General features: G+C 43.7%; 1 protein-coding gene across 3 annotated transcripts; it reads right to left on the bottom strand.

Moving 5' to 3' along the window:
- Window positions 1-1,410: 1,410 nt before the first annotated feature.
- gtf2h5 (general transcription factor IIH, polypeptide 5) lies at window positions 1,411-26,325 on the bottom strand. Of its 3 annotated transcripts, none has more exons than XM_085982105.1 (3): window positions 26,202-26,325; window positions 21,094-21,208; window positions 1,411-14,964 (listed from the first exon to the last, which is right to left on the bottom strand). In XM_085982105.1, the coding sequence occupies exons 2-3, from the start codon at window positions 21,129-21,131 to the stop codon at window positions 14,784-14,786; spliced, it is 219 nt and encodes a 72-aa protein (XP_085838231.1). In that variant the 5' UTR covers window positions 21,132-21,208; window positions 26,202-26,325; the 3' UTR covers window positions 1,411-14,783. The 3 variants fall into 3 exon arrangements, with proteins under 3 accessions (XP_085838231.1, XP_085838232.1, XP_085838234.1); XM_085982106.1 differs by having other exon boundaries at window positions 26,223-26,324; XM_085982108.1 differs by lacking the exon at window positions 26,202-26,325 and adding an exon at window positions 23,126-24,259.

Below are 26,325 nucleotides of genomic sequence, written 5' to 3'. Positions count from 1 at the left end.
GGTTGGGTGATTGGGCAGAAGCATGGCAGATGTAATATAACGTGGATAAATGTGAGGTTATCCACTTTGGTGTCAAAAACAGGAAGGCAGATTATTATCTGAATGGCAATAGATTGGGAGAAGGGGAAGTGCAACGAGACCTGGGTGTCCTTGTGCACCAGTCGCTGAAGGTAAGCATGCAGGTGCAGCAGGCGGTTAAGAAGGCAAATGGTATGTTGGCCTTCATAGCGAGAGGGTTTGAGTACAGGAACAAGGATGTCTTGCTGCAGTTGTACAGGGCCTTGGTGACACCACATCTTGAGTACTGTGTGCAGTTTTGCTCGCCTTATCTGAGGAAGGATATTCTTACCATGGAAGGAGTTCAGAGAAGATTCACCAGGCTGATACCTGGGATGGCAGGAATGACGTATGAGGAGAGATTGGGTCGATTGGGCTTGTACTCGCTGGAGTTTAGAAGAATGAGAGGGGATCTCATTGAAACTTATAACATTCTGGCAGGACTGGACAGACTAGGTGCAGGGAGGATGTTCCCGATGATGGTCGGGGAATCCAGAACCAGGGGTCATAGTCTAAGGATAAGGGGTAAGCCATTTAGGACAGAAATGAGGAGGAATTTCTTCACCCAGAGAGTGGTGAACCTGTGGAATTCCCTACCACAGAAGGCAGTAGAGGCCAATTCATTAAATATATTCAAGAAGGAGTTGGATATATTTCTTAAGGCTAAAGGGATCAAAGGGTATGGGGAGAAAGCAGGGACCGGGTACTGAACTTGGATGATCAACCATGATCGCATTGAATGTCGGAGCAGGCTCGAGGGGCCGAATGGCCTACTCCTGCTCCTATCTTCTATGTTTCTATGTTTCTATACTCCAACCCCCTTGCAATAAAGGCCAGCATGCCATTAGCCTTCCTTATTGCTTGCTGCACCTGCATGCTAGCTTTCTGTGTTTCTTGCACGAGGACACCTAAATCTCTCTGAACACCAACATTTGAAAGTTTCACACCATTTAAAAAATATTCTGTTTTTCTATTCTTCCTAGCAAAGTGAATAACCTCACATTTCCCTACATTATACTCCATCTGCCACCTTACTGCCCACTCAGTCTATCTATATCCCTTTGCAGACTCTTTTGTGTTCTCCGCACAGCTTACTGTCCCGCTTAGCTTTGTATCATCAGCAAACTTGGAAACATTACACTCGGTCCATTCATCTAGGTCATTAATATAGATTGTAAATAGCTGAGGCCCCAACACTGATCCTTGCAGCACCCCACTAGTTACAGCTTGCCAACCTGAAAAAGATCTGTTTAACCCTACTCTCTGTTTTTTGTCCATTAACCAATCCTCTATCCATGCTACTATATTACTGTCGAAGTCTCGACTCCCGAGTAAGACTCTTAAAACACAAAGTATCGTTAAAGACAGGCTTTATTTGCTTGCAAGGGAAGAGTTGTGTAGTCAAGGGCTACATCAGACCTCTTCAAAGTAATACAGAATTTGTAACATATTTATACAGTACAGAAACAAAACAGGCTTTCTATGCCACATGACATAGTATTGAATCATACCTGATTACAAAGGCACAGACCTTGCGAATTATTGGAACAACGTATTCCAGGCTTCGTTAGAATAACGAACAGAAATACCTTGAGATAAGATTAATTAATCCTTTATTATGGGATCCTTCTGTTCTCCCACTGTACCAACTGAGCCTGTGGGCCGATGTTTACCTTATCCTGTCCTTGGCTATTTGTTTGGTAAACGAGGCTCCTTGTTAAGCTTGTCACAGATAAGGAGTACGTATGTAGCATTCCTAAATTGTCTCATCCCCTTGAAACTGATTAGTGAATCATGCTGTCAGCCATTTGAGTTTTTATTCTATGCCTAGGAAGCCATTTTGTGTCTAAGTGAGAAACTGTACTTCCACATTACCCCCAACTCTGCCTAATCATGTTATGATTTTCTAAGTGACTTGATACCACTTCCTTAACAATGGATTCCAGCATTTTCCCGATGATTGATGTCAGGCTAACTGGCCTGTAGTTCACTGTTTTCTGTCTCCCTCCTTTCTTGAATAGCGATTTTACATTCATGACCTTCCAATCCGCTGGGACCTCTCCAGAATCTAGGGAATTTTGGAAGATCAAAACCAATGCATCCACTATCTCTTCAGCCACCTCTTTTAGAATCCTAGGATATAGGCCTGTCAGGGCCAGGGGATTTGTCGCCTTTTAGTCCCATTAGTTTCTTTAGTACTTTTTCTCTACTTATATAAATTATGTTAAGTTCCTCACCCTCATTAGACCCTTGGTTCCTCAGCATTTTTGGTATGCTTTTTGTGTCTTCTACTGTGAAGACAGATACAAAATATCTGTTTAATATTTCTGCCATTTCCTTATTCCCCATAATAATTTCTCCTGTCTCAGCCGCTAAGGGACCAACGTTTACTTTTGCTACTCTTTTCCTTTTTACATACTTGTAGAAACTCTTTCAATCTGCTTTTATATTTCTTGCTAGTTTTCTCTCATTCTATTTTTTCCCTTTTTATCAATTTTTTGGTCAACCTTTGCTGGTTTCTGAAACTCTCCCAATCCTCAGGCTTACTATTATTCTTTGCAACATTATAAGCTTCTTCTCTTCAATCTAACGCTATCCTTAACTTCTTTAGTTAGCCACGGATGGATCACTTTTCCCACGGAGTTTTTGTTTCTCAATGGAATGTATTTTTGTTGAACTTATGTAATATTTCTTTTAATGCTAGCCACTGCTTATCTACCACCATACTTTTTAATCTATTTTTCTAATCTACCTTAGCCAACTCACCCCTCATACCTATGTAATTGGCTTTATTTAAGTTTAAGACTCTAGTTTCGGACTTAGGCAAGTCACTCTCAAAATTAATGTAAAATTCTATCATATTATGATCACTCTGCCCCAGAGGATCCTTTACTATGAGATTGCTAATTAACCCTGTCCTCCAGACTACCTTTGCCAATTTGATTTGTCCAGTCCACATGAAGATTAAAGTCCCCCAAGATTATTGCATTACCTTTGTTGCAAGCTCCTACTATTTCTTTATTAATATTCTGTCCAACGGTATAGCTACTGTTAGGGGGCCTATATACCACTCCTACCAGTGTTTTCTGCCCCTTGTTATTCCTTATCTCCACCCATACTGATTCTACTTCCTGATCTTCCGAGCCGAGATCCTTTCTCGCTACTGTCCTTATGTCATCCTTTATTATCAGGACTACTCCCCCTCCTTTTCCATTCTGTCTTTTTGAAACGTCAAGTACCCTGGAACATTTAGTTCCCAACCTTGGCCACCTTGCAACCATGTCTCTGTAATGGCTATTAGATCAAACCCATTTATCTCTATTTGTGCCACTAGTTCGTCTATCTTATTACGAATGCTTCATGCATTCAGATAAAGAGCCTTTAATTTCAATTTATAAATGTTGTTTTTAGCTGGGTGAGGGAAATGGGTAATGTGAATGGTTTTGTGGTGTTTGCTCATTGCTGATAGCTTTCCTAGCTATCCAGTGACTCGAAGTAGCTTTTGAGTGCTTTTCACTTAGTCAATGTGATATTTGAACCTATCAGGATAGTTAAGTTCTGACGAAGGGTCATTGACCTGAAACGTTAACTCGGTTTCTCTCTCCACAGCTGCTGCCTGACCTGCTGAGTATTTCCAGCATTTTCTGTTTTTATTTCAGATTTCCAGCATCCACATTATTTTGCTTTTGTAAGATAGTTAACTGATAACTGTTACTTGGGTGAATTACAATTTTTTGCCCTACGGGCATTATGCACTTGAGGTGTGATGCCTTTACAAATTTGCTGCATGAAAAACTTTACGCTGCTTATGTCCTGTGGCAATGCTTACAGTGAATTGATGGTTTTATAACAACGGGATTATTAAGCCAAGTTGTTATACCAGGGACACTGATTTATTATCATTCAGGGCAGCCCTGGTATCCTAGGTCTGGCAGTACTGGAATGTGGTCTCAGGGTCCAGTAGTACTTTAAAGAGTTCCCATGGTTTGAGAACACTGGGATGGGATCTCAGAATCAAGGTGCACTATGGAGATGCATTCTGGGAGCATTCGAGCACATTCTGGGATCTAAAAGAGGGATCATGGAATCTGCGAGTACTGGGGAAGGGAGGCCCTGGTGTCTTGCCGTATTACTGGTACTTCTGGTATCTCACCACAGGCAAGGACTCAGGAAAAAAATGGCACATGAACCATTGAGTTAGCGTGCACAATGTGAAAGATGAGCCATCGAGGGGGGTGGAAGGGCCGGGGTGAGGTGGGGGCGGTGGAGGAGAGGATAACCAGATGTGTGTCGAAGCATATCCATTTGGCCACTTTTCTCCCAGCACTTACCTGTCAGGTGATTTTGTTGCAATTTTCAGAGCTTGTATAGAGTGAGAATTTGAGCAGACCCTTTTTCATTACAGAGCAGGGGTAAGTTGAGAGGTAGAGCTTTGGTGCCTCACTCCAATTAGTGGGTGGGCTAGGTCTCACTCCCAGGTGTTACATAGGGTTTCTTTGCTTTCTGGTATAATGGACAACTGAATCTGCTTGGTGGAGAGCTCCACACTATGAAGGTTTGCATGGAACTCTAGGAAGAATATCAAGGTTCTGGAGGTAGTGCTAGACCGGGAAAGTGTAAGAAATTGAATGTTGCCAGTTAGAAGGTGGAAGTGCTTAGTTTAGATTGTGTTAAAGTAGGTTTCCTCGAGCTTGATTGCCTTACTGACTCAAAGGAACTTCCCATTTTTCTTTTCTGAATTGGCTTCAAGACTCTCATTTCTTTGCCTCTCCCAGGAGACAGCATTACTGGAGTGTATCTGTGTGATCAGATGTGACCAGCTACTGATGAGGGTGAAGTGAATGGGCCTGCTTGTTTCTTCTCGCTGTTCTTTATTTTCATATGTTGTAAATTGTACTGTGTAATGTGGAACTTATCAACCAGTTAGTGGAAGAACATAATTTAACTCTTGTGTAACACCTTACCCATCTCAATAAAGCATGTTTTGCCATACTCCAATCACATGCAGCAATCCCCTTTACAAGATTGCTATTCCACCATAGTGAGGACAGGGCTAATTGTGGCCCAATAAACTTTCAACTGAATGTAAGCCTTACACCATATTGCAAATGTTAGAGAATCTGTAGGGTCGTTGAGCTCCCATTAGTCTTCTGAGAAGAATAGCGTTTGGAGGGGGGGGGGTTAGTGTTGTCCTCGCTTCCATGTCCAGAGGGATGATTTGGGTGGAGAACTTCTTCCAGACTAAAATTCTGTGGGGTTGCACCACCGAGGAATAATATTCAAAGCACAACATGGATAACATTCTGATCCCACTGTCTTCAAGAGTTGAAGTCACTCTGTCGGCATATCTTTGGTTGCTTGCTTGACAGAGGAACCAGGGGATGTGTTTATAAAGTCAAACTGCTATGAGGGATGGATATCGTCTGGAAGAGGTAGAAGATTACATTCATTAGTGTACTGCACCTGTCTAGGTCAGCATATACGGAGAGGGAAAGTGGGAGGGGCTTTTAGTAAACAGTTAAGAGTTTGGCCATTACTATCAGTTCTTCATATCTGAAGTCTTTTATTTTTCCATGTGAAGATATAGGCTTCCCTTATTTGTTTTGGCAAGTTCTGGAAAAACCCACAATCAGGGTCAGTTGGTCGAACAAAGGCTGCAAGGTGGTAAGTCTTCACCTGATCTAGGAATTAAGATATAGCAGATCAGTTTTCCCAGTTAGTTGACCCCCGGAAATATAAACAAAAAGTGAATATTGTGTCTGCTATTCAGGTTGACGTAGGGTGTTTGTGTTCTTTTGTGTTGTTGTGGGAAGCACTGTAGAAGTTTAATAAAGACTAGAATTGCTACTTTTGTTCAGTCACATATTCTACAAAATAAACCAGCTTCTTTATTTAAGATAATAGCAAAATACTGCGGATGCTGGAAATCTGAAATAACAATAGAAAGTGCTGGAAACACTCAGCAGGTCAGGCAGCATCGAAGAGAGAGAAACAGAGTCAACGTTTTGGGTCGAACCTTTCGGCAGAATTGGAAAAGGTTAGGGAGGAGAGATTTTTAAGCAGGGGCAGGGAGGAGGGGAGGAAAGAACAAAGGAAAGGTCTGTGATAGGATGGAAGGCAGGAGAGATTGACTGACAAACGGGATGATGGTGCAAGGCAAAAGGAGAGGTAATGGGACAAGTTAAGAAACAAAAGATGGCTCTAGATGATGTGTGAATTATGATGGAAGCAACATTAACAGTTACCATGTGAGGAAACATGAGAAAAAAATATAAAGAAATACAGGGGCCAATTTATAGTCTGAAATTGTTGAACTCGATGTTGAGTCCAGAAGGCTGTAAAGTGCCTAATCGAAAGATGAGGTGCTGTTCCTCGAGCTTACGTTGAGCTTCGTTGGAACAGTGTAAGAGGCCGAGGACGGAGAGATCAGAGTGGGAGTGGAGCAAAGAATTAAAGTGACAGGCGACCGGAAGCTCAGGGTCACCCTTACGGACTGAACAGAGGTGTTCCGCAAAACGGTCACCTAATCTGCGTTTGGTCTCCCCAATGTAGAGGAGACCATATCGTGAGCAGCGAATACAGTATACTAAATTGCAAGAAGTACAAGTAAATCGCTGTTTCACCTGGAAGGAATGTTTGGGGCTCTGGACGGTGGGAAGGGAGAAGGTAAAAGGGCAGGTGTTGCATCTCCTGCGCTTCCATGGGAAGGTGTCGGGGAAGGGGTGAGGATTGGACCAGGGTGTTGCGAAGGGAGCGGTCCCTTCGGAATGCTGAAAGGCGGCGGGGGGGGGGGGGTTGGAGGAGGGGAAGATGTGTTTGGTGGTGGGATCACGATGGAGGTGGCAGAAATGGCGCAGGATGATCTGTTGAATGTGGAGGCTGGTGGGGTAAAAGGTGAGGACAAGGAGAACCCTATCGTGGTTCTGGGAGGGAGGGGAAGGGGTGAGAGCAGAAGTGTCGAGGGCCATATCAACCATGGTAGAGGAAAAAGGAAGACATACCGGAAGCACTAGTATGGAAGGTGGTATCGTCAGAACAGATGCAGTGGAGACGGAGAAACTGGGAGAATGGAATAGAGTCCTTAGAGGAAGCAGGGTGGGAGGAAGTGTAGTCTAGGTAGCTGTGGGAGTCAGTGGGCTTACAGTGGATGTTGGTCGATAGCCTATCCCCAGAAATGGAGACAGAGAAGTCGAGGAAGGGAAGGGAAGAGTCGGAGATGAACCATGTGTAGGTGAGGGAAGGGTGCAAATTGGAAGCAAAGTGAATTAAATGATCTAGTTCAGGGCGAGAGCAGGAAACGGCACCAATACAGTCATCAATGTACAGGAAAAAGAGGTGAGGGAGGGGACTGGAGTTGGACTGGAACAAAGAATGTTCCCCATATCCCATGAAAAGGCAGGCATAGCTAGGGCCCATGCGGGTACCCATAGCAACACCTTTAATTTGGAGGAAGTGAGTGGAGTCAAAGGAGAAGTTGTTCAATGTAAGAACAAGTTCAGCCAGGTGGAGGAGGGTGATGGTGGATGGGGACTGCTTGGGCCTCTGTTTAAGAAAGAAGTGGAGCACCCTCAGGTCGTCCTGGTGGGGGATGGAGGTGTAGAGGGATTGGATGTCCATAGTGAAAAGGAGACGGTTGGGGCTGGGAAACTGGAAATTGTTAATGTGGCAGAGGGCATCGGAAGAGTCGCGAATGTAGGTGGGAAGGGACTGGACAAGGGGAGAAAAAAGAATCGAGATAGGAAGAAATCAGTTCTGTGGGGCAAGAACAGGCTGAAACAATGAGTCTACCAGGACAATCCTGTTTGTGGATCTAGGGACGGAGGTAGAAGCGGGCTGTGTGGGGTTGAGGGACTATGAGGTTGGCGGCCATGGAGGGAAGATCTCCAGAGGAGATGAGGTCTGTGACAGTCTTGGAAATGATCCCGGGTTGGGTCCAGGTACATAGATAATTAAAATATCATAAACAGGTACAGAAAATAATCAAAAAGGCTAATGGAATGCTGGCCTTTATATCTAGAGGACAAGAATACAAGGGGGTAGAAGTTATGCTGCAGCTGTACAAAACCCTGGTTCGACCACACCTGGAGTACTGTGAGCAGTTCTGGGCACCACACCTTAGGAAGGATATATTGGCCTTGGAGGGAGTGCAGCGTAGGTTTACCACAATGATACCCGGACTTAAAGGGTTAAATTACGATGAGAGATTACACAAACTAGGGTTGCATTCCCTGAAGTTTATAAGGTTAAAGGTTGGTTTGATCAAAGTTTTCAAGATATTAAGGGGAACAAAGAGATAGATAGAAACTATTTCCGCTGGTAGGGGAATCTAGGACTAGGGGGCATAGTCTAAACATTTGAGCCAGACCTTTCAGGAGTGAAATTATTAAACACGTCTACACACAAAGGATGGTCGAAGTTTGGAACTCTCTTCCACAAATGGCAATTGATGCTAGATCAATTGTTAATTTTAAATCTGAGATTGATAGATTTTTGTTAACCAAAGGTATTAAGGGATATGGGGCAAAGGCGGGTATATGGAGTTAGGTTGCAGATCAGCCATGATCTCATTGAATGGTGGAACAGGCTTGAGGGGCGAAATGGCCTACTCCTGTTCCTATAAATCAGGGCCTCGTATGCTGGGATTCTAGTTCTCCCACTCTTCTGCTCCCTGGGTCTGAGAATGGAGCGCATTGTGGTTTTTGGCCAGGGTGTAGTACTATTACATGAACCCTAAGGATCATGTTCCATTGCAACACTATAGAAAGGCATGTTCTTGGAGATGAACTAGGATAATTGGCAGAATGTGGAAATTAGGAATACATGGTTGCTTGGGAGGAATGTGTCTGGTTGGTTGTCCAGGCTTAGTTGCCAGCTAGAACTTTTTCTTCATTGAGTTGTGGGCATTTACTTACCCTGCCAAGATACAAGTACATGTTCATCCATCTCAGGATTCTCCATCTGCCCTCTGAGTAACAATGCCAAAGGTTTTTTTTTTGGGGGGGGGGGGGGTGGAATTCCCTTTTTAGTTACCAGGTAGTGGGATGACACTGACTTTTGTTCTGTCCCAATCTGATTTGTCTGGTGAAACTTGGCATGCACAAGGTCCCGGAGGTGGATGGTGGGACGGAAGGGCCGCAACTTTTGGATTTCACATCTAGTTACCTTTAACTAGCATACATCTGTTACCAGAGATGTAATACATTCTTACTAGGGCATGAGGCATCACCTGAAGTAGCACTCGACATTGGTGTGAAAAAAATATATACTGCAAATGTTACACCTTTGTTCCGTAAAGGGGAGAAGGGTAAACCTGGCAATTACAGACTAGTCAGTTTAATGTCGGTGGTGGGGAAGCTTTCAGAAATAATAATCTGGGAGAAAATTAACAGCCACTTGGACAAGCAGGGACTAATAAAGGAGAGCCAGCACAAATTTGTTGAGGGCAAATTGTGTTTGACTAACTTGATTGGGTTTTTTGATGAGGTAACACAGAGGGTGGATGAGGGCAGTGCAGTTGATGTGTATATACACTTTCAATGGCGTTTGATAAAGCACCACTTACTAGGCTTCTTAGCAAAATTGAAACGCATGGGATAAAAGAGGCAGTAGCAGTATGGATACAAAATTGGCTATGGGGCAGAAAACAAAGAGTTGTGGGGAATGGCGGTATTTGGACTGGAGGGAGGTATACAGTGACGTTCCTCAAGGTTCAGTACTAGGACCACTGCTGTTTTTGATATACATTAATAACTTGGAGGTACAGGGCACAATTTCGAAATTTGCAGATGACACGAAACTTGGAAGTGTAATAAACAGTGAGGAAGAAAGTTATAGACATCAAGAAGACAGGCTGGTGGAATGGGCGGACACTTGGCAGATGAAATTCATTGCAGAGAAGTGTGAGGTGATACATTTTGGTAGGAAGAATGAGGAGAGCCCACACACACTAAATGGTACAATTTTAAAGGGGGTGCAAGAACAGAGGGACCTGGGGTTTCTTGTGCCCAAGTCTTTGAAGGTGGCAGGACAGGTTAACAACACAGTTAATAAAGCACATGGGATCCTGGGCTTTATAGAGGCAGAGAGTACAAAAGGCCAGGAAATTATGCTAAACACTAGTTCAACCCCAGCTGGAGTATTGTTTCCAATTCTGGGCACCACACTTTAGGAAGGATGTAGACTAGGCCTATACTCTCGAGTTTAGAAGAATGACAGGTGATCTAATAGAAAAATACAAAATTCTTACAGGGCTTGACAGGGTAGATGCAGGGAGGATGGTTCCCCTGGCTGTGGAGTCTAGAACCAGGGGTCACAGTCTCAGAATAAGGGGTCGGCTATTTAGGACTGAGATGAGGAGAAATTTCTTCCCACAGAGGGTGGTGAATCTTTGGAATTCTCTACCCCAGAGGGCTGTGGAGGCTCAGTCGTTGAGTATATTCAAGACAGAGATCGATAGATTTTTGGATATTAAGGGAATCAAGGGATATGGGGATAGTGCAGGAAGGTGGAGTTGAGGTAGATGATCAGTCATGGTCTTATTGAATGGCGGAGCAGGCTCGAGGGGCCAAATGGCCTCCTCCTGCTCCTATTTCTTACGTTCTTATGTGAAGGCATTGGAGAGGGTACAGAAGATATTTACGAGAATGGTTCCAAGGATGAGGGAATACAGTTACGTGGCTAGACTGGAGAAGCTGGGATTGTTCTCCTTAGAGCAGAGAAGGCTAAGAGGAGATTTGAAAGGTGTTTAAAATCATGAAGGGTTTAGATAAAATAAAGAGAAACTGTTTCCAATGGCTGAAGGGTCGATAACGAGAGGGCAAAGATTTAAAGGTAATCGGCAAAAGAACAAGAGGCGACATGAGGAGAAACCTTTTTACGCAGCGAGTGGTTGGGATTTGGAATGCACTGCCTGATAAGGTGCTGGATACAGATTCAATAGTAGCCTTCAAAAGGGAATTGGATAAATACATGAGGGAGCAAAAATTGCAGGGATATGGGGAAAGAGCAGGGAAGTGGGACTAACTGGATTGCTCTTCGAAAGAGCTGGTGCACTCGATGGGCTGAATGGCCTCCTTCTGTTCTGTACTATTCTATGATGCTACTTCACTAGTACACAGGAGAAAGAAGTAGCATTGTTAACAATGTTCCCCCTAAGGCGCGCGGCCACGCATCAATCACGAGGTCCCGCGCAGGCCACTCACTCCTGCCGCTGGAAGATTTTTTTTTTTTTTAATTCATTGATGGGATGTGGGCGTCGCTGGCTGGCTAGGCCTGCATTTAGTGCCCATTCCTAATTGCCCTCGAGAAGATGGTGGTGAGCCGCCTTCTTGAACCGCTGCAGTCCATATGGTGTAGGTACACCCACAATGCTGTTAGGGAGTTCCAGGATTTTGGCCCAGCGACAGTGAAGGAATGGCGATACAGGTCCAAGTCAGGATGGTGTGTGGCTTGGAGGGTAACTTGTAGGTGGTGATGTTCCCATGCATCTGCTGTTTTTGTCCTTCTAAGTGGTAGAGGTCGCGGGTTTGGAAGGTGCTGTTGAAGGAGCTTTGGCGAGTTGCTGCAGTGCATCTTGTAGCTGGTACACACTGCAGCCCCAGTGCGCCGGTGGTGGAGGGAGTGAATGTTGAAGGTGGTGGATGGAGTGTCAATCAAGCGGGCTGCTTTATCCTGAATGGTGTCAAGCTTCTTGAGTGTTGTTGGAGCTGCACTCATCCAGGCAAGTGGAGAGTATTCCATCACACTCCTGACTTGTGCCTTGTAGATGGTGGAAAGGCTTTGGGGAGTCAGGAGGTGAGACACTCGCCACAGAATTCCTAGCCTCTGGCCTGCTCTTGTAGCCACAGTATTTATATGGCTGGTCCAGTTCAGTTTTTGATCAATGGTAACCCCCAGGATGTTGATAGTGGGGGATTCAGCGATGGTAATGCCATTGAATGTCAAGGGGAGATGGTTAGAGTCTCGCTTGTTGGAGATGGTCATTGCCTGGCACTTGTGTGGTGCGAATGTTACTTGCCACTTGTCAGCCCAAGTCTGAATGTTGTCCAGGTCTTGCTGCATATGGACACAGACTGCGTCAATATACCAGGCATGCAAACAGTGGCTGCGCAGCAAATTTAAAGGGCCCATGCAGGAGAAAAAAATTTAGAGGGAACATTGATTGTTAATACACTTGATTAAACTTTAAGGACTAACAATTCATACTGTGCATAACAGCCCCAATATGGGGCATGCTTTGAACAATGCCGAAATACCATGATATGCAGTGAAAACAAGGGCAGTTCACACTGGAATTAAATCCTACTTACATGGGAAAATTACTTTTTTTGCTTTAAGCTCACCTAGAAAGTATCACTCAGTTAACTATTTTCCAGTCGAGAGAAGCTATACATCATATCGTTCAATTAAGGTCATTCTGACAGAAAGGACCCTGGAATGCATACATTCTGCCTATCCCATACATTCTGCATTTCTAGCAATATCATCTACTTTTTGGCAACTTTATAAATCATTATTTTTTATTTTTTTATTTATTTTTAAAAAATTTTTTTAAAGGTTTCAGTAGGGCTACACTGAATAACCCAACATAGAGGTTTCAAGATCTCTTTGCAAAATGACAGCACTATTGAAAGGCTGGGCTTCACAATCTCATGCATTTTATTCTATCTCAGCACCACCATGGCCTGTTATTTTATTTGTACCACGTGTGGTAGTATTAAGTTAGAAACTGTTGAAAACATGGAGAATTTGTTTTAAAGATAAATCCCCATTTGGAGTACAACAACCGTGGTACATAATCAGTGTCATGTATAATTTACATGAATATGGTTGGAAGTTCTTGTACAGCGCTCGAGAGATGTTCCTTTTTAATTGCTCGTAATATGTAGTAATTTACTTAGAACTGAGAAGCTCATAGCTTATGTATTAGCTGTCACAAGGTAAAATTCAAGTTATTTTTTCCATTATATTAAGATAAAACTAGAAAGATCACTGTACACTTGATGGCATTCTCCAACCAATATACAACTACAAACTTCAGCTTGAAAACTAGGTATACACAGTTGTTTTTAAACATTATCCCAGTTGCTGTGGAATCCACCCTGCCGTATAAACAGTACCTGGAATATGAATTCTACAATGTAAATGAATATACCACGGTAAGTACAAGAGCTGTGACCAAATCAGTTGTCAATTCCCACAAGTAGGAGAGGCTTCAGAATGTTTCCTACTGGAAGATGAAGACTGACGTTGCTATTTGTGGAAGAAAAAGCATTGAGGGTGGTCTGGGTCTCAGACCTTTATGTAGTGTGGGAGAGGAAGCACCCTGTGGGCCTTGTTAGACTACAAAACCTCTATGGTTGGACCTATGCTACTGCATGTGGATGATAAAATAATTAAATTGCATTCACCTGTTAAGCAGGAGCCATACTCTTAGCATCTGGCCCTGGAGGCATTGGAGCAGGTCATCCACCCACCTCTGAACAGGAAAAAATAAAGAGTACACAGAGGAGAGAGGTCATTGATTTACAACACTAGAATTAAAAGGCAAAAGGAAAAAAAACCAAATATTTCAAACACTACAGCACTACTTTATGAAAGGCTCTTACAAGTGAATGCATAAATCTCATGAAGTGAATGCTAAATTAAAGTCATAGCAATAATAAATGTTCCACAAGGGTCCAAATGTGTTCTTTATTACAGATGAAGTGCTTTGAATACTTCCTTGGATTTTGCTGTGAATAGCCTGATGTCTGTAAGGTGCTTATAGCTTACAATCTTTAGATATACAGAAGTTTCTTATTCTGCAATACAAAGATTAGAAAAAAACATTCTTGCAACTGGAATGTTCCCTTAAGGATGTTTCATTGTACTCATTTACGAATAGCTACTTTTAAAAGGGCTCAATTAATAGTAAATTAGACAGATGATCAAAAAGTGAGCTAGCAATAGGAAGCAGCTGATGATAAATGGAGAAAGCTCAGTCTCAGAGGCGGTAGCTGATGGTGTTTTGGAGGAGACTGTTCTGGGTTCCCAGCTATTTGTACTACTCATAAATGACTTGGGGAAGACTCCCTTCTGTAATATGACATTTGCTGATGGTACCATGTAGCCATATAAGGGATATGAACAGCATTTAAAAATGGGCTAAGGAAAGGCAGATTGATTTTAATATAAATGTAAGTTAATCCGTTTGGAGAGCATGTGCATGGTGAGAGGGTGTCCTCAACAAAGATAAAGGAGGAAAAGGAATGGGTGTGATTAGTGATCATTCATTGAAAGTATACATTGGTGGTGGGATAGAGAGATGAATAAATATTCTGGAGTTTTGTTTGAATCCTTTGGGAATCCAGCAGCATGAACACAGACAGTTCAATGGGTAGAGTAGAGACAATGGTAAAGTTGTGTGTACATCGTCTGTTGAAGGTGTGACTTGTGGGCCAAATGGCCTTTTCACTTAGCATTCATATGTAAACATCACTGGATTCAATCTGGAGTAAAATGTACATCAAGGCAACTTTACATTTATGTTGTACTTGACATGGATATGCTCTTGTGTATCAAAACTATTTTTACTATAACATAAAATTCTTACACATCAGTTGCTCTGCTAAACTGTTGTAAATTTTTTTTCGGGCTTCTTGTACCAGCTGGTTGTTGAAGCATTAATTAATTTATGTGAAATGTCTCAAGATTGGAGTCTGTGCCATTTAAATCACTTTTTTTTTTTACTTCTGTGTTAGTGGAAATGAGTTTTGGTCCATTAAGTCCCCAACTTTTTCTTGTAAGATGTGGACCACCTCAGCCAGGACAAATAGATGAGTTTCATCCAGGTCCTGAATTATGAATTTTTTCCCCAAGGCATTTGTATCATCCAAGTACAGCAAGAATTGCTTCATGGCTGGGTCACTACAAAGACAAAAATTTAAAAAAGTGCACTCATTAATATCAGAATCAACTCACGGTGTGCCACTCCATTCGAGTGCAACCACCCACCTTTATTAATACAGAAAAGAACATACTGAAACCTTGGAACAAATATCATAGTACTTCTCTGTAAATTATGCAAATTAACCACATGAATGGTGTGAACAAATATGGCGTAGACTGGATTCCTGTCAGAGCAGAGGACAGTAATTCTCATTAGGTTATGAGCCATGATTCAAGGCTCTCCAACGAGGAGATACAGTGGCTGCCTCCTACAGCAAGGAATCCCACTAATTTCCCCAACTGCACTCCGAGTGAAAGCCAACATCAACTTTAAGATCAATAATAGGTTATTAGCTTCATAATATTTCCCCCTCCCTCAATCTTTCTGTTGTTGAAACAGTGAATGATAATTACTAGTGGAAACTGGTTTGCTCAATGTGAAGGAACCGAGTTAACATCAGCAGAGATACAGTTAGGACATTTCAACGGTTCTGCTATTAAGGCCAGGTATATTAATTACCTCCCTCATACTGCTGTGCTCAATAGTTTAATCTGAATCAATTCACATCACACGAGTGTGTCAGATGCAATGTCTGACTATATTCACAAAGGAAACTGCACTTAAAATGTGTTATTGCAGTAATGACTTCAAATGTACAATTCTTATGAGAAATAAAACAAATTTTAATGTCTCAAGCAATGAAAGCAGAGGACTGGGTGGCACAATGGACTACGGTTAACACACTGCTCGTCCATCTCTAGGACCCATGTCTGAATCCAGTCAGACTGAATGGATGAATTGGAGGGCTCTTTACTCACTTCCTAAAGTATGCAACTAAACATCACAAACAGCCCACATTTCAGCATTTAAAATCTAATTTACACTACAAATAGCAAACTAGAATCTTCCTGCCTGCATGCAGATTGTGTTTCCACTAGTTAGAAATCTGCATTTCAGTTTTCAAACCCGCAGCCGCTGAGGTTTCATTTTTAAGATCGCAGTATAAAGGGGAAGTCAGATCATTCCTCGGACTCCACATTTACACAAACTTTAGCATTGCAATAAAATGGAACCTGCTTTGCTGCAACGCTGAAGTTGGCGAATGTACCTTTGAAATGCTGCATGACTAATGCAGGAACTGGGGGAAAAAATTGTATTTGATGATAGAGATTGCTCTTCTGAGGCACTTTTTTGTGTTATGGTTAGAATCAAAAGAACCACAGAAGTTTACAGAAAAGGAGGTGCCGATTGTGGGTATGTTGGTTCTTAGAGCACTCCAAATGTAATGCCGCTGCCCCGCACACTCCCCATTGCCCTGGTTACTGCCATAATTGTTGAGATGAATCAGCAGTATGCTTTCAACAAAAAGTTTCAAAGTATAGTACAAAAAGTTATTAGTGACCAATCAAAATTTAAAATATAGGCCACATTGTGTAAATGAAGAAAACCTGTCTGAACTTCAATTATGATACTTTAGTTTTTTCACAGTAGTTACATTTGGGACATTACTTAAGGTGCCACCTTTTTATTGTCCTGCAGATCAAATGCAGGACACTTCATAAGTACCAGTGAAAGAGGTTATTCTGTCCATCTTATTCACTCAGAAAAAATTGAAGTCACTCCATCATATTGGCCCAGATTTTGCAGTAATAATAACGGTGAGGCTATCAGCGCTCACCATTATTACAGGGTAAATTGAACAGCAACTTCTGGCCTCCATGTGCAGTTAAACGTGGAAATCTGGAAGTTGCTGTCATAGATACCCCACTCCTCCGCAGGATGCGCTGTTGCAGTCCTCGCCGATAGACTCGGCATTGAAATGACTAACGGCGCAACCCTGCTGTGCTTGCCTACTAGTTTCGCACCAAAAGCGGCTGAAAAAGTTAGGGCTGGTGCATTCAGGAGTGAGTTTTTAATGGCATGATAAGTGATAATTACTGAACAACCGCTCTAGTCCTGAAAAATTAATTTTGCATGTAATCTCAGAAGAAAATTACTGTTGGAGATCTTAAAAAAATAAAAATAAGGCTCTTCTCGAATAGCTCTGTGGCTTAAATGTTTCCCTTCTGTCTTGGTAACAAAAACTAAACACAGTACTCAGTGTGGTCTGACCAAGACACTGTACAGTTTTAGCATGACAGGTTCTGAACTGATCTAGCAATATAGTTCAGCATTGTTTGTTTTATGCTGCCCCACAGTGATTTGATATGTCAAGTGACAAGATTATGATCACCAGATCCCTTTCAGCTTTAGTTTCAACTGTTCCTAAACCATCCATTATACATGTACAACTGCGTACAGTTCTGGTCACCACATTACAGGAAAGATGTGGTTGCACTAGAGAGAGGGTACAGAGGAGATTTACGAGAATGTTGCCAGGACTGGAGAATTTTAGCTACGAGGAAAGATTGGATAGGCTGGGGTTGTTTTCTTTGGAACGGAGGAGGCTGAGGGGAGACTTAATTGAGGTGTATAAAATTATGAGGGGCCTAGACAGAGTGGACAGGATAACTGACCTTGTTATCACTTCATGTGCACAAGTTGGTGGGAGCTTAGCATTTCCGGTATAGTTTATTCAAAAGATTTCCCTTGCATTTAAGCAACAAATGGCACTGTTTAGTTCCGTATTAACCGACGTCGTCAAAATCCCTAGACATTTTTTCAATTGAGAAAGCAAAGAGACAAAGCTGATAATGAAGGTTGAAAAGAGTAAAAGAGAAGGTAAGCTAAATCAGAAAGTAGTAATTAGGTAACAAGCTTGGATTTCAAATACCTGATGAGTATAGGAGGGAAAAAGACCATAGAAGTTAGGGAATTCCACAGTTTTGAGATTCTGAGAAAGAATGAGCTCAGAGTAGGTGCCTGCGGGATATATCTTGATTTCAATACAATGTGAATATAGGAAGAAGAAACAGGGTGTATGCCAGGGTATTTGCAGCTTGAGAGGAACAAGGGAAGCATTGATCTTAGTAGCTTTGATTAAACTGAGATACAGTAAAGACAGAGAGAAAATGAAGCACAAAAGGTGGAGATGAAAGAGGGATTTTTCACCCAAACATATTATTTATCTTGCATTCCTGGACAGGATGCAAGAAAAAAGGGCACAATATTCAAGTCTTCAATGGACTTGGGCGTGATAGAAAGTCAAGTGTTAATGGAAAATACATTTGGCATGAAAGAAAACTGAGTTTCTTGGAGATTGTTTTAGCAAAGGTGGAAATATGGAAGTTGAGGGGTTAGGGCAGATAGTGAGGCCAAGAATCTTGATACATGAAGGAAATAGGATAGAATCATCAAAGGTTTAAAAAAATGAAAACTGCTCACTAGATTTTCCAACGATGGAATAAATTGTGGTTAAAGAATTGAAGAAGTAAGATTGCCATTGAAGGGTATGGAAAACATCACTACGTAGCGATTGAGTGGCACTGCAAGAGAGCTGGAGGTTGCGTGCACTAAGGACATGAAGAAAGTTCATGAATGCAGAGTGGAAACATAAGCAAAAGGACAAACAGAGTTGGATGATGAGTGGAGAAGGTCATTGATAGGGAGATTAAAGTAGGAGAGAGGACATGTATTGGAAAAAAAAACAATGGTGACTCACTAATTACAGCACAAAGAGAGCTAATGTGAGAGCAAACTAGATGGCCTCCAATGAGGCTGCGAAGACAGTGCAGGATTCTAGTTATACTGCGGCCTATAAATGATTTCTGACAGAAGGAGCCGATGTGCTGGAGTGTTTCCTCCAGTTTCCAGCTATAAAACCAGATTGTTGCGGTGCCTCTTGGGAAACTATTTGAATATCTAGCAACCACCATCTTTGCTGAAACTTTACTTTAGGCAAAAAGTGTGATTGTGTCAATTCCTAGAAACAGGTTGTGTTGGAGATCAAGAAAAGGAACACAAGATATTACCTTAACATGGGAAACTTTGAAAGAAAGAAAATGTCTGGCCAAAAAGCCCATCTTTTGGGGAAGGACTAAAAATGGACTCCATTACTTTGCACTTTGTCAGGTGGAACTTTGGTTATTCACCCACATTATCTTGCAAGGTCATAGAGTAACATAGTAACATAGAGATAGGAACAGGAGTAGGCCATTCGGCCCTTCGAGCCTGCTCCGCCATTCAATGAGATCATGGCTGATCCTCGTCTGAGATCATAGCTGATCTTACCAGTTCAGTACCCCGTCCCCGCCTTTTCTCCGTAACCCTTAATCCCCTTAGCCTTCAGAAATATATCCAATTCTCTCTTGAAAATATTTATTGAATTAGCCTTCACAGCCCTCTGTGGCAGGGAATTCCACAGGCTCACCACTCTTTGAGTGAAGAAATTCTTCCTCATCTCTGTTTTAAATGATTTGCCCGCTATTTTTAGACTGTGGCCCCTGGTTCTGTGCTCCCTGGCCATTGGAAACATTCTCTCTGAATTCAGCCTGTCCAGGCCTGCCATAATTTTATATGTTTCGATGAGATCCCCTCTCAATCTTCTAAACTCCAGTGAGTACAAGCCCAAACTATTTAATCTCTCTTCGTAGGTCATTCCCGCCATTCCAGGTATCAGCCTGGTGAATCGCCGTTGCACTCTTTCCATGGCAAGAACATCCTTCCGCAGATGGGGCGACCAAAACTGTACACAATACTCCAGATGCGGTCTCACCAGCACCTTGTACAGCTGTAGTAAGGTATCCCTATTCCTATACTCGAACCCCCTTGATATGAAGGCCAACATACCATTTGCCTTCTTAATCGCCTGTTGCACCTGCATGCTCTCCTTCAGTGACTGGTGCACAAGAACACCCAGGTCCCTCTGCACTTCCCCATCTCCCAATCTATTGCCATTTAGATAATAATCTACCCTCCTGTTTTTACCCCCAAAGTGGATAACCTCGCATTTATCCACATTATAGTGCATCTGCCACGTATCCGCCCATTCCCCCAACCTGTCCAAATCGCACTGTAGCCTCCTGACATCCTCATCAGAGCCCACCCCTCCTCCTAGTTTAGTGTCGTCAGCGAATTTGGAAATATTGCATCCAATTCCCTGATCCAGATCATTTATATATATTGTGAACAGCTGGGGTCCCAGGACAGATCCTTGCGGCACCCCGCTGGTCACTGCCTGCCACTCTGAAAACGAGCCGTTTATTCCAACTCTCTGTTTTCTATCCGCCAGCCAGTTCTCTATCCACGTTAATACTTTGCCCCCAATCCCATGAGCCTTAATTTTGCATGACAATCTTTTGTGTGGAACCTTATCGAAGGCTTTCTGGAAGTCAAGGTACACCACATCCACTGGCTCTCCCCCATCTATTTTACCAGTTACTTCCTCAAAAAATTCCAGCAGATTAGTCAAACACGATTTACCCTTTGTAAATCCATGTTGACTCTGTCCGATCCTTTGCCCATTTGTCAAGTGCTCCGCTATTTTATCCTTAATAATGGACTCTAGCATTTTGCCCACAACCGATGTAAGGCTTACTGGTCTATAATTCCCTGCTTTCTCTCTACCCCCCTTTTTAAATATTGGGGTAACATTAGCTACCCTCCAATCCACGGGTACTGTTCCCGAGTCAATGGAGTTCCGGAAGATGATCCTTAGAGCATCTGCTATCTCCAGGGCCACCTCCTTAAGTACCCTAGGATGTAGTTTATCAGGCCCCGGGGATTTGTCGGCCTTCAGTCCCCTCAACTTACCCAACACCATATCCCTAGAGATACTAATTTCTGTCAGCTCCTCCCTCTCATTAGTCCCTATGTTTGCCGATATTCCTGGGAGGTTATTTGTGTCCTCCTTTGTGAATACAGAACCAAAGTATGAGTTTAATTGGTCTGCCATTTCCTTATTCTCCATTATATATTCTCCCGAATCGGACTGCAGGGGACCGACTTGGGATTTTACCAGTCTTTTCCTCCTGATATACCGATAAAAGCTTTTGCAGTCTGTCTTTATTTTTGCTGCAAGTTTACTTTCGTATTCTATTTTCCCCTTCCTGATTAATCCCTTTGTCCTCTTCTGCTGTATCCTGTACTGCCCCCAATCTTCCGGCTAGTTGTTTATTTTTTGTCTATTGTGCAGCTTCTTTAGAAAATCCAGAAAAGTGTTTACTTACCATTCAATGAGAACTCCTTTTAGGACATTAACCATCATTAATGAAGCTCGAAGAGATGATTGTCAAGAGTCACTGCTGATCGTCAGACTGCGCATGAACCTGCAGGCCTTTAGAGCTGAAGAACATGAGAAACAAAGTTTACAGACATTGTGAAACATATTTAATTCCTAATAGAGAACTTAAAAGACACACTCATTAGATTTCCAATCACAATATGCACATGCAAAAAGAATCGAAAAAGACCACAGGCTCATCAAGCCCTCTCCATTCAGACTCGGCGCAACTATGTACATCATTTACCCATCCCTTAAACATGGAGTCTCCCTGGAGAGGCTAGGCATATATTTAGTATACATGCTACACAGAAGAGTGCACACTAGCTAATTGCGCAATACACTTCTCGTGTAATACCTTCAACACATCACCTCAAATTGCCTTCACCACTAGTGCAAAATACCCACAACATACTGTCCAGCCAAAGTTTAAGAGGCCAACTATACTGCTAGGTGCTTTTCATAGTTCAAGTAAATCCTACTGAAAGTGCTCACAACATAATACAAGAGACATGCAGATTTGTTTCAGCAATAATCTGCTATAATCTTGTTCATTTTATTTGCAATGAGCAGACAGTAGTCAATGAGAAGTACAGTGGGGCAGCGGATGAGGGAGCCTGGCTGGGGGTAGGGGGGCTTCCTTGAGGGGCACCTTCTGGCCCACAAAGAGTACTAAAAGAGCCTTGATGAACCAGCAGCTCCCGCCTTGGATCAGCTGACGCGAATCCCAAAGGTCAGGCCTCCCGCTCACTTACTATTAAATTGAAGTCACAGCACCAATGATCATAAAATCATAGAAAGTTACAGCACGGAAGGAGGCCATTTTGGCCCATCGTGTCCACGCCGGCCAACAAAGGGCCATCCAGCCTAATCCCACTTCCCAGCACTTGGTCCGTAGCCCTGCAGGTTAGAGCATCCCAAGTGCACATCCAAGTACTTTTTAAATGTGGTTAGGGTTCCTGCCTCTACCACCCTTTCAGGCAGTGAGTTCCAGACCCCCACAACCCTCTGGGTGAAGAAATTTCCCCTCAAATCCCCTCTAAACAGTCCACCAATTACTTTAAATCTGTGCCCCCTGGTTTTTGACCCCTCTGCCAAGGGAAATAGGTCCTTTCTATCCACTTTATCTATGCCCCTCATAATTTTATACACCTCAATAAGGTCTCCCCTCATCCTCTGTTCCAAGGAAAACAGGCCCTGCCTATCCAATCTTTCCTCATAGCCAAGATTCTCTACTCCCAGCAACATCCTTGTGAATCTCCTCTGTACCCTCTCTAGCATCAGGCTGTGATTTGGTATGTTAATTAGGCCCCCGTCTGCCTTTTGCAGGAGCCATGTCCATGGCCTGATTTCTGCACTTTAAAATTGAAAGGGGCGGGAGCGAGGCCGGGTTGGCCGATCCTGATATTTTCACCCCTGATCCTCTGCCGTCAGGGGTGGGGATTGTAAAATTCAGGTCAAAGTATCACAAAGGCAAACAGTATTTCATATTTCTCTCCCATCTCTTTTACTGACACTGAGGTGCTCATGTACTAATCATTTACAGGGTTATCACTTTAATAACTCAGTGTTTGAAATGGAGATTATATTTGCAGGATAATTAATTAAAATTAAACAACTGTTTTGAAAACTAACTCTGAAGCCAAAAGTGTCCACTGCTGCTCCAAGCAGCCCAAGTCACTTCAATGCTTGCTGTATTAAAGGGTAAAATGGTGGCTGGAGGGTGGAAGTGCTTTATGCAACAATCACAGTGCGGTAGTGTAGGGGCTATATTATTGGACTAGTAAACCAGAGGCCTGGACTGATAATCCAGAAAACGTGAGTTCAAATCCCACCATGAGATTTTAACAATTTGAATTCAGTTTAAAAATAAAATCTGGAAATAAAAAGCTGGTATCAGTAGAAGTGACGAGGAAGCTGTTGGATTGCCGTAAACACCCAACTTATATCCTGCAGGGAAGGAATCCTGCTGTCCTTACCCAGTCTGAGCTGTACGTGATTCTAGACCCACTTGAACGTGGTCGACTCTGAAGTGGCCTAGCAAACCATTCTGTATCAAACCCTTTCAGGACAACTAGAAACCAACATCAGATTGAGCAATAAATGCTGGCCTTGCCAGCAACACACACATCCCGTGGATGATTAAAAAAAACAATTTTCCCAGCTACCTACAGGCACTGGAACACAGACATAAATCTGGATGATTCTGACTCCACTAAACAATAATATAGATGGCACAAAGGTCCCGTGTAAAGATTTAGCATCAAACTCTGCAGTGGACACACTCTGTAAAACAATCATTGTATTTTCATGAAGGATATATACTATATATCAATATAAATTGCCTTCCTTTCTTCGTGAGCCTTGCAGCAGTATCAGTTCAATTTTCCCCCCTACTTCGGCACCCAAAACAAATATGGCCCAAAGGCTACTCTGATCCCAGCTCATTAAGTGCCCTTATTAATTAGATTGAAGCAGAAGAGATACCACACTTCAGTTCAGACCGCCACAACCCCTCCACTATCCCTCTTTTATCACGCTGCTTATCCGAAATCCAGTCCTAGATGAACAGAAATTTCCTCCAATTAAACATTGGGAAAACTAAAGCCAGTGTCTTCAGCTCCTGCCACAAACTCTGTTCTCGAGCCACTAATTCCACCCCCTTCCTAGCAACTGTCTTAGGCTGAACCAGACTGTTCGCAACCTCAGCGTCCTATTTGACCGAGCTGAGCGTCCAACCACATATCCGCACCATCGCTAAGACCACCTACTTCCACCTCTGTAATATCACCTGTCTGCCGCTACCTCAGCCCTTCAGCTGCTGAAACCCTCAACCATGCTTACCTCCAGACTCAACTATTTTGAAAAAGGGTTCACCCGAAACGTCGACTGTAATTTCTCTCCACGGATGTTGCCTGGCCTGCTGAGTTTTTCCAGCATTTTCTGTTGTTATTTCAACTATTCCAATGCTCTCCTGGCCAGCCTCCCGTAAACTTGAGCTCATCCAAACTCTACTTACCATGTCCCAACTCACACCAAGTCCCGTTCACCCATCACCCCCTGTGCTCACTGCCCCGTGTCCCAACTCACACCAAGTCCCGTTCACCCATCACCCCTGTGCTCACTGCCCCGTGTCCTAACTCACACCAAGTCCCGTTCACCCATCACCCCTGTGCTCACTGCCCCGTGTCCCAACTCACACCAAGTCCCGTTCACCCATCACCCCTGTGCTCACTGCCCCGTGTCCCAACTCACACCAAGTCCCGTTCACCCATCACCCCTGTGCTCACTGCCCCGTGTCCCAACTCACATCAAGTCCTGTTCACCCATCACCCCTGTGCTCACTGCCCCGTGTCCCAACTCACACCAAGTCCCGTTCACCCATCACCCCTGTGCTCACTGCCCCGTGTCCCAACTCACACCAAGTCCCGTTCACCCATCACCCCTGTGCTCACTGCCCCGTGTCCCAACTCACACCAAGTCCCGTTCACCCATCACCCCTGTGCTCACTGCCCCATGTCCCAACTCACACCAAGTCCCGTTCACCCATCACCCCTGTGCTCACTGCCCCGTGTCCCAACTCACACCAAGTCCCGTTCACCCATCACCCCTGTGCTCACTGCCCCGTGTCCCAACTCACACCAAGTCCCGTGCACCCATCACCCCTGTGCTCACTGCCCCGTGTCCCAACTCACACCAAGTCCCGTGCACCCATCACCCCTGTGCTCACTGCCCCGTGTCCCAACTCACACCAAGTCCCGTTCACCCATCACCCCTGTGCTCACTGCCCCGTGTCCCAACTCACACCAAGTCCCGTTCACCCATCACCCCTGTGCTCACTGCCCCGTGTCCCAACTCACACCAAGTCCCGTTCACCCATCACCCCTGTGCTCATTGACCTACATTGGCTTTCGGTCCCCGAAAGCCTCGATTTTAAAATTATCTTCCTAGTGTTCAAATCCCTCGATGGCCTCGCCCCTCCCTATCTCCATAATCTCCTCCAGCTCTACAGTCTTGAGGACTCTGCACTCCTCCAATTCTGGCCTCTTGTGCATCCCCACCTATTGGCGGCTATGCCTTCAGCTCTCTCAGCCCGAAGCTGAAGAATTCCTTCCCTAAATCTCTCTACCTTTGACACTTCTTAAAACCTACCAAGTTTTTAGTCACCTGTCCTAATGTCTCCTTCTTTGGCTCAGTGACAATATTATTGTCTGATTAAACTCCTGTGAACCACCTTGGGACTTTTTACAATGTAAAGGTGCTATATAAATGCAAGTTGCTGTAGTCCCCCTTTTTTGAATTTATAATTTTTTGTATTAGCACCGTTGCTCGTGGCCTTTTCCACAGGTTTAGCATCCTTTTGCATAAAGGCTAAATTTATAATTTTCTTCTATTACAGCTGCCTGTATTTAGAAAAAATTTAGTATGGAGTTCATATGAACCAGTCATGTTGGAGATAACATCAGCCAAGAGCATTCCTTCAGTCTGTCTGCTCCACACAATCAAACATCCCACTTTACATAAAGTGGGATCCCCATCTATACAATCTCGGCTGACACTCCAGTGCAGTACAAAGGATGCCAGAGGTGCCATCGTTCAAATGAAACATTAAACTTGGGCTCCGTCTCTGTTCAAGTGGGCATTTTCTCAATCTCCTCCCTGAACCAAGATCAGCAAAACAGGTTAACTGGTCATTCACGCATCTGTTGTCTGTGGGAGCTTCCTGTGCACAAGTTGGCTGCCACCTCTGTCCACAAAACAAGTGGCCACACTTCAGAGCGGTGAAGCACGTCGGGCTGCCCGAGGATAAGAAGATGCTGTGCAGGTGCGGGCTGGTTATCACAAAGCAGCAGTAAGTAGCCGCCGGGGTAGGCCCATTGCAAGATAGCGGGGCATCAAATCAACAGGCAGTCCTTCTCCACCGGCCCACACATCCCCATCAGCAACTTGCACCCGGCTCAAACGGAACAAGAGCAAGGCCGGCCAGGCCAGGCCAGACCAGCTCAGTGCCCTGGTCCTGATCCCTCTCCCCGCCCATATAGATTCAGTGCCCACCAGCCGAGCCGGAGCACCCACAGCGAGAGAGGTAGACAATCGAACGCCTCTCTTCAGACCGTTTACAACTCAACGGCCATTCCTCCATCCGGGCACTCACCGGCCTGGGCCGGGCGGCGCGGAA

This window comes from Somniosus microcephalus, chromosome 3, assembly GCF_052327205.1.
Source record: "Somniosus microcephalus isolate GS21.2 chromosome 3, FLI_Smic_1.0, whole genome shotgun sequence".
In the NCBI taxonomy this organism is placed as follows: domain Eukaryota; kingdom Metazoa; phylum Chordata; class Chondrichthyes; order Squaliformes; family Somniosidae; genus Somniosus; species Somniosus microcephalus.
This window is presented reverse-complemented; position numbering and strand designations above follow the sequence as displayed.

What these genes read in the sequence shown, in the direction of transcription:
- gtf2h5 (XM_085982105.1), bottom strand. Translation starts at nt 21,131, where the DNA reads ATGATGGTTAATGTCCTAAAAGGAGTTCTCATTGAATG. An exon ending in AAAGGAGTTCTCATTGAATG is followed by an intron (nt 14,965 to 21,093) that starts GTAAGTAAACAC and finishes TTGTCTTTGTAG; the next exon opens with TGACCCAGCCATGAAGCAAT.